This window comes from Mirounga leonina, unplaced genomic scaffold (assembly GCF_011800145.1).
Source record: "Mirounga leonina isolate KUSES-001 unplaced genomic scaffold, KU_Mleo_1.0 Mir_166, whole genome shotgun sequence".
NCBI lineage: Eukaryota > Metazoa > Chordata > Mammalia > Carnivora > Phocidae > Mirounga > Mirounga leonina.
This window is the reverse complement of record NW_023270418.1, coordinates 37,780,119-37,788,739: the sequence shown is the minus strand read 5'-3', so window position 1 is coordinate 37,788,739 and position 8,621 is coordinate 37,780,119. Positions and strand designations below refer to the sequence as shown.

Below are 8,621 nucleotides of genomic sequence, written 5' to 3'. Positions count from 1 at the left end.
AGAGAGCTCAATGTGGGGCTGGATCCCAGGACCCCAGGATCATGACCTGAGCTGAAGTCAGACTCTTAACCGACTGAGCCACCCAGGCGCCCCACTTTTTTTTTCCATTTTAGTATGTGATGGCATGTCATTGTGATTTTTGTTGTCATTTCCCTGATGACTAATGATATTGAGCACTTTCTCATGTTTATTGACCATTAGAGTTCTCTTTTGTAATGTGCCTCTTTGATCTTTTGCCCTTGTTGAAAATTGGACTGTATTTTCTTACTGATTTGATGCAGTTCTTTGTGTATTCTGGATCCACATCCTTTATCAGAGATCTGTATTACATATGTCCTTTCCCAGTCCAGACTGCCTTTTCATTCTTAATGGTGGCTGACATCTGGGGACCAGGAGGAAACTCCAAGTGGATCAGAGGCTAGGCTAGATTCACTACTTGGCATCCAACCCAAGGTCGCAGAGCCTTCCCTGCCTTGGACTTCTGTCCTGTGAGAAAGTGAAGTCCTCCTGGTCCAGTCACTAGTATTGTGAGCTCTCTTGTTCAAGGCTTCAGAAGGGAAGAAAGCCTGCCTGTCCCTCCCCCGTGGGCCCCCTGATGGGGCTTCCCTCTGGTCACCCGACACAACCTCTCATGCCCCAGGGCGTCCCCCACCCAGCAATGATTGCAGGCCCCAGTCTGCGGCCCTGCACCCCATCCCCTGAAGCAGCCTCTCCTCCATGACGGGGACCCTGCCCAGTTACTCTCCAACAATGGCCACTGCCTGGTGCTGACTTCATAGCCTGAAACGAGATAACAGGAGGAAGGAGCATGACAAGCGCTTACGGAACTTTGCAATCGTCATGGTTGTGCCTGCTCTTTAGACTCACATTACCTGAGTCACTGCCTTCTTCACCCTCTCAGCCTGCACCTGCCAAACCCACAAACTCACTGGATCTTGGGGCCATCTCAGGTCCATTACCCCCACCTGCCAACAACATGGATCTGTGTGAAAGGGATGGAGGTGTTAAATGCAACTCAGACCTAGATACCTGTCTACACACATACCCTGCACACACCTTACTTATATTAATTTTTTAAGATTTTATTTATTTCTTTGACAGAGAGAGACACAGCGAGAGAGGGAACACTAGCAGGGGGAGTGGGAGAGGGAGAAGCAGGCTTCCCGCCGAGCAGAGAGCCCAATGTGGGCCTCGATCCCAGGACCCCGGGATCGTGACCTGAGCCGAAGGCAGACGCTTAATGACTGGCCACCCAGGCGCCCCACCTTTCCTATATTAGATCCATGTGATTTCACTCCTTATGACTCTCATTATGGCTTTTTTTTTTTTCAGAGTCCTTGTTTTCTCTTTAAGGTTTTATTTATTTATTTGAGAGAGAGCGAGAGCGAGAGCAAACATCCAAGGGGTGGGGCGAAGGGGGAGGGAGAGGGAGTCTCAAGCAGAATCCGTGATGAGCGCAGAGTCCGACATGGGGCTGATCTCAGGAGCCTGAGTCAAGAGTCTGGTGCGCTCACCTGACTGAGCCACCCAGGTGCCCCTTGTTTTCTCTTTAATACGCACATGCTCAGCTCACCAAGCGGGCCACTGTGTCCCCTGCTGTCTCAGAGTTCCTGGCAACAGCTCTGTGCTCCAGGCCCATCCGGAGTCTCCCAGCCTCCCAGGGTGGAGGCAGCCAGAAACGGAAACTGAGGAGGGTGGAGGCGCATTAGGCAGTCCCACAGAGTGATGCAGGTGGACGGCCCACTTCATGGGCCCTTTAGGGACGGGCTCCAGGCTCTGTGTCCCTCTGACTTAGTAAGTCCATAATATGTTCTCACTGTAATGCACTTTCCGTGTATGTTCTTTCTGTGAACTTCTGTATCAGCGGGAGCACAGCCGGGGCTGACTCCATCATGCACAGCAGTCTCTGGCTAACTCTGTGTCCCGTGCATCTGGTCTACAACAGTCCTACCTACAGACCTGGGACCCTACCCCCAGAGGGCCCCCCCACCCCGTGCTCCCACAGTCATGTGTTGGCAGGTGGGGGTAATGGACCTGAGATGGCCCCAAGATCCAGTGAGTTTGTGGGTTTGGCAGGTGCAGGCTGAGAGGGTGAAGAAGGCGGTGACTCAGGTAATGTGAGTCTAAAGAGCAGGCACAACCATGACGATTGCAAAGTTCCGTGAGCGCTTGTCATGCTCCTTCCTCCTGCTATCTCGTTTCAGGCTATGAAGTCAGCACCAGGCAGTGGCCATTGTTGGAGAGTAACTGGGCAGGGTCCCCGTCATGGAGGAGAGGCTGCTTCAGGGGATGGGGTGCAGGGCCACAGACTGGGGCCTGCAATCATTGCGGGGTGGGGGACGCCCTGGGGCATGAGAGGTTGTGTCGGGTGACCGGAGGGAAGCCCCATCAGGGGGCCCACGGGGGAGGCGGGCAAGGAGTTCAGGTCTCTCGCTGTCTGGCGGGACCGGCCTGAGAAGGGTGCTCTCAGGGTGTCCTGGGAACAGGGTGGAGTGAGAAGCGGCCCCGCCTCCGCCTGGAGGCGCCTCCTGGGGCGTCCCTGGGAAGCAGGCACCCCTCCGGCGCAGGCCCGACCCGGGGGTCTCTGGGGCCCGGCGGGAGGGCGCTGGCGTGCCCGCACACCTCGAGGGAGGGTCCGGCCGACCTCCCATCCCGCTCGGTTTCCCAGAGCGCAGACCCGCGCGTACCTCCAAGCCTGCGCGGCGCGGGGCGATGCTGGGCCCGCCCGTGCCAATCACCTCGCTTAACTCTTAAGGGTCGTTGCATTTGTCCACCGGCCCGTCTCCCGGAGCGCAGAAGCCCAAGACGGGCAAAGACAGGGTGCGCCTTAGAGCGCCCGGGGCCCACCCAGCCGGGCGGATCAGGGCGGGGCTCCGGCCGGGCTCGGGGCGCGCCTGGGGGCGGGGCTCCCGGGCTCGCGACCCGGGCACTGTCCGCGGTGCTGAGCGCCCGCCCGGGCACATGGGGGCAGGTGCACCATGGGGAACCGCAGCGCGGCGGACGCGGACGGGCTGCTGGAGGGGCGCGGGCCGGGAACCGGCGGCGGCGCGGGAACTCCCGCGGCGGCGGCGGCGCTGGCGGGGGGCGTGCTGCTCATCGGCGCGGTGCTCGCGGGGAACGCGCTCGTGTGCGTCAGCGTGGCGGCCGAGCGAGCCCTGCAGACGCCCACCAACTACTTCATCGTGAGCCTGGCAGCCGCCGACCTACTACTCGCCCTGCTCGTGCTGCCTCTCTTCGTCTACTCCGAGGTGAGCCCGCGTTCACGACCGCACGCGCACTGCTCACCTGCTCCTTCGTCCCCTGTCCCCATCCACCGTGAGGACCCAGAGCCACCCGGCCACTGGGCTTCTCAGGAACCTCGAGCCGGGGCGGCTGCAGGGACGCTGGGCCTGGTCCCAGGACAACTGGAGCCTCGGTCCCCTCTGATCCCCGCCCCCCATCTTGCTGTCAGTTTACCTGTTTGGCTGGCTGGCTGTCCGCCCTCCCTCTGTGCCTCTCTTCTCCTGTCCCTGTTTTGGCATCTCCTACCCAAGAGATGCCTTTGCCCTTCAAGCCAGCCAACCTCAGAAACAGGCGAGGTTGGCAGTCCAGCCACCCACTATCCCTCAGCTGAGGTTCCATTCCTCAGGGGAGGCAGATGGACAGGCAGATTCAGGTTTACCCCCCTCCCCCCGCTCTCCCTGGGGCACAGAGACACACACACATCACTGCACAAACCACAGTCAGGCGTGACCAGGAACATGCACACACCAGAGCACCCCAGGGAAGGAGACCCTCACTCACGCACATACTCTGCCCACAGCAGGAGGGGCATTCAGCTGCGAGGAGCTGATGGCAAGTGAGCAGGGTTGGAGGAAGGGGAGGCCCTGCCCTGATGCTGGAACCGAAAGCAGGGGTTGGCGTGGGGTCCAGAGCCCCCGCCAAGAACCAGGGCCCAGAAGCCTCCATCCCCAGACCAGGTCTGGCCCTCGGGTGGGTCCCCCTTGGTGCCAGCCCTTGTCTGCTTTGCGGTTTGGGCAGAGAAAAGCTGCTTAGGCCTGCGCTGGGAACTCGGTGACCCGGGCAGTGGGGGAGGGGAGGGGAGACTCAGTTTTTCTGAGGTGGACGTGGAGAGACTGGGCAGGACAAGGACACACATGATCTGCCCCTCCCCCAGAGCCACAGACAGACATCACAGTGACAGCTCTTAAGCTCCTAATCGTCCCAAATCAGCGGGAGGGGATTTAGAAGGGGGGCGGCTGTCTGCTCCTTTGCCCTTGGTGAGGGCACTGATCAGGGTGCTGAGGCCTTTACATCTTTTAACTCATTTATCCTCAGAGCACTTATGTGGATACTCTCATCACCCTCATTTTACAGATGAGGGGACAAAAGTGAGGTGACTTGTGGAGTCCCAGAGCAGTGACAGAGTTTAACCAGACAGGCTGACTCTTAGCCAGGGAGGGAACGGGGCCAGTGGGCTTCATGCTCCAGGGGGCTGGCCTGCGGGGGGGAGCGCCCCCCTGCCCCGAGCCCCACAGCATCAAGATCAGAGTCCTCCACCATCTAGACCCCATCTCCAGGGCTTCCCCAGGCCTTTCTCGGCTTTAACAGAAAGGGTTCCTCCTTTCTGGGAGGGAATCTCGCCCAGCTCAGAGGGAAGGCTGCCCAGGAGTGCGGGCCTCTGGCACATCCCCGCTCGCCCCAGAAAGGTGGGGGTCAGAAAGAGCACAGCCCAGGCGGCTGTGAGGGCTCCTGGTGCGGGGGAGACCGGCAGCGGGCCCTGCGTCTGTTGTTGCGCCCCCGCCCCGCGCCCCTTCCCGCGCGCAGGTCCAGGGCGGCGTGTGGCTGTTCAGCCCCGGCCTCTGCGACGCGCTCATGGCCATGGACGTCATGCTGTGCACCGCCTCCATCTTCAACCTGTGCGCTATCAGCGTGGACAGGTGAGCCGGCCGCCGCCCCGCCTCGCGCCCCCGCCCCGCCCGCCCCGCGCCCCTCCGCTGTCCGGGTCGCCCTCACCGCGCCCCCCGCAGGTTCGTGGCCGTGGCCGTGCCGTTGAGTTACAACCGCCAGAGCGGCGGCGGGCGCCAGCCGCTGTTCATCGGCGCCACGTGGCTGCTGTCGGCCGCGGTGGCGGCCCCAGTGTTGTGCGGGCTCAACGACGCGCGCGGCCGCGACCCCGCCGTGTGCCGCCTGGAGGACCGCGACTACGTGGTCTACTCGTCCGTGTGCTCCTTCTTCCTGCCCTGCCCGCTCATGCTGCTGCTCTACTGGGCCACGTTCCGGGGCCTGCGGCGCTGGGAGGCCGCCCGTCGCGCCAAGCTGCACGGCCGGGCGCCTCGCCGGCCCAGCGGCCCCGGCCCGCCGCCCCCCGAGGCCGTCGCGCCCCCCGAGCCCATCCCGCCCCCCGAGGCCGTCGCGCCCCCCGAGGCCATCCCGCCCCCCGAGGCCGTCGCGCCCCCCGAGCCCATCCCGCCCCCCGAGGCCGTCGCGCCCCCCGAGCCCATCCCGCCCCCCGAGGCCGTCGCGCCCCCCGAGCCCATCCCGCCCCCCGAGGCCGTCGCGCCCCCCGAGGCCATCCCGCCCCCCGAGGCCGTCGCGCCCCCCGAGCCCATCCCGCCCCCCGAGGCCGTCGCGCCCCCCGATGCCATCCCGCCTCCCGCCGCCATCCCGGCGGAGCCCCCGCTGCAGGGAAGCAAAAGGAGGCGCGCCAAGATCACCGGCCGGGAGCGCAAGGCCATGAGAGTCCTGCCTGTGGTGGTCGGTGGGCACCTGCCCCGGGGTCGGTGGGCAGAGTGGAAGGTGTCAGCGCCCGCGGCCCGAGACGGTGCCCAGGACGCCGGCGGGGGGGTTGCCGCAGGGACCCTGGTTCACCGCGCCCTCCCCTCCCCCCGCCCCCAGGGGCCTTCCTGGTGTGCTGGACCCCCTTCTTTGTGGTGCACATCACCCGGGCGCTGTGTCCCGCCTGCGCCGTGCCTCCGCAGCTGGTCAGCGCGGTCACCTGGCTGGGCTACGTCAACAGCGCCCTCAACCCCCTCATCTACACCGTCTTCAACGCCGAGTTCCGCACGGTCTTCCGCAAGGCCCTTCGCCTCTGCTGCTGAGCCGCCCCTCACCCGCACCCCCAGAGTCCTCTGCGAGGACCTGGCCATGCCTCAGGGGGCAGGACCCCAGCAAGGGAGGGGGCGGTTTTGTACGACTGATTAAACTAATACCTTCCTAAACACCTGCTGGGAAGGCTGGGGCTGGGGAGGACGGAGAGGGGAGGGTGTGGGAGGAGCAAGGAGGAGGAGCTTCTGCCCCACGTGGAGCCCAGACCCCTACTAAACCGGCCCCAGCCAGTTAAGCCCCTCCTTCCTTCTGAGGAAGCCCAGAGAATAGACCCCACAAAGCTGGCTCCAGGCTCAGGGTGAGGTGAGAGGCAAGCCAGCTCTTGCTTGCGCTCCAGGGAGGCCCATTCAGCCTCGCCGGAGGAGAAACTTCCAGAACCAGGGCAGCCCTTGCCTGGGAAGGCCAGGACTCTGCTCGTGGGGCTGCCTACAGGCTCACTCATGGTGACTCACACCCTCCTCCAAAAGGTTCCCTCCCTGACACACCCTGACACCAGCTGCACCCTCCCTCCAGCTGTTGCGGGCGGCAGCCTCACCCCCCACCCCACAGCCCTTGCCCCTCTCTCAGTGGGAGAGCGTGGACAGTTGTCCTGCAGAGAGGAGACTTGCCCTGGGGCTGAGCAGCAGTTTCCTGAGACCACCCTTTCCCCAGTGGGAAGACCACCACAGTGGGCCCATCAGCAGCCAGGCCCCGCCCAGACCGGCCCCCTGCTTCTGCAAGGAGCAGCCAAGGTGGCCCCACATCCCCCTCAGCTAGCTGAGCTTTGGCCGCTGCCTCCAGGTCAGAGCACAGCTCCCTGCCTGTGATAATGTCCAAAGCCCTGAGGAGATGGGGCCAGGGTGCTGGGTAGGGCCACCGAGGCAGGCTCCCACAAGCAGGAGGAGGTGCCTGGCCCCAGGCAGGGCAGAGCCACCAAGCTGCCCCTCCGTGCTCACAGTACAGACCCAATCCTGGGGAAGAGGGGCAGCTCTCAGGCCCTCCAACCTGGACTTCATCTCACTCTCCCGGTCCTGGGGAGGACCTCTGCTTTCCAGGGCTACTATGCCCATGTCAGGGACGCCGTCTATGCTTCTAGGCACTAGGTTTTCTTCTGAACGTGAGAAATTATGGGCTGTGAGGGCCTGACCTCACAATGGCACGGGGCTGCCCCTTCCCGCCTGTGGGTGCTCACCCTCCCCTGCTCAGGGTCTCAGTGGGAGTGGGGCGAGGGGCACCTGGCAGACCTGGCTCTGGTGGCTCCTTGAGTTTCCGCACCTTCTTGCCCATGAAGCGTGAGGACAATTGCAGCAGACACCCTGGGTCTCCCCGCAGGGAGCAGCCCTGATACTCAGACAGGAGCACAAGCCCTGAGCCCCTGCCCCCACTGGCTAGCCCCACAGACACCTGCCCCAAGCTGGGCCAATGGTCCCTCCTGGGGGTCTCAGACTTGAAGAGCAGGGAGGGTCACTGGGGCCCTCAGGCTGAAGGCAAGGTCAGAGCAAGGGGCCCCCCATGCCCTCTGATGCTCCCTCCACATGGACCTGTGGAGCCACCTCAGGTAGTCCGAGAGCCCTGCCATCAACCAGCACCTCCCCCTGCCAGGCAGCTGTGGGCACCTCCCAACCTTGGCTGTGTCCCACGCCGTGTCCTCCTCCTCATCCCCTGTATGTGGGGGCAGGACTGACCAACCCCACGAGCTGGGAGCTGCTGGGGACCTGTACGGTCCCCACTGGCCCTGTAGGCAGGACCTGCAGCTCCCACAGAGGAGGACAAGGTGCACAGGGTGGGGGGAGGGATACATGCAGAGCCACAGAGGGCCTGGCTGACCGGGAAGCCCCTGGAGGGGCCTTGACGACCCAGCTCACTCAGCCGTCCCACTGATGCCAATCACCCCAGCCTGCAGCTCCCTGGAGCCCTGGCTCTGAAGACCCACGGTGCCCCGAAGGGCCTGGCCTGTGCTGACAGAAGCCGGCCCCTTGCCTGTCCCCCGAGGCTGCGTCCAGCAGGAGATGCCCTGACACAGAACTCTTTGAGGACTGGCAACAAAGCCTGATCCCCCCCGCCCCAGGAATTTCCAGAAGCCACCAAAGAACACTTCACAGGTCTAGAAAGGATGCAATTTGAAAAACTGCCCCCAAAATGTGCGGTCCTGAGGGTTCTATCTACTTTTTATTATTTTACGTAGGCTCCATGCTCAGTGTGGAGCCCAATATGGGGCCTGAACTCATGACCCTGAGATCAAGAGTCGGATGCTTAACGACTGAGCCAGCCAGGTGCCCCATGAGGGTTCCGTCTCAAAGAGGAGGGGAAGCGTAAGCTGCCCCCACCCCAGGATGGAGCCGGTCCAACGGTGGGTGGGGGTGGGGAGTGGAACTCTCCTTGCAGGGGGACTGGCACTTGCTTTTTGAGCGTTTTCAGGTTTGGGTGCAGATCCCTTCTGCTGAGGCTGATGTGCTCCTGCCACCCCAGAGAAGCAGGGAAGCAGGGACACAGCCAAGAGCCGAGAAGTGCCCCCTTCCCGCCACGTTCTGCTGCAGCAGCAGAAAAACCCACTC

General features: G+C 63.2%; 1 protein-coding gene across 1 annotated transcript; it reads left to right on the top strand.

The window, feature by feature from the left end:
• Positions 1 to 2,978: 2,978 nt before the first annotated feature.
• DRD4 (dopamine receptor D4) lies at positions 2,979 to 6,080 on the top strand. Its single transcript, XM_035012409.1, is given in 6 exon segments — positions 2,979 to 3,248; positions 4,807 to 4,919; positions 5,010 to 5,342; positions 5,425 to 5,606; positions 5,609 to 5,740; positions 5,878 to 6,080. Coding segments are annotated over 6 exon segments (1,233 nt in total).
• Positions 6,081 to 8,621: the final 2,541 nt, after the last annotated feature.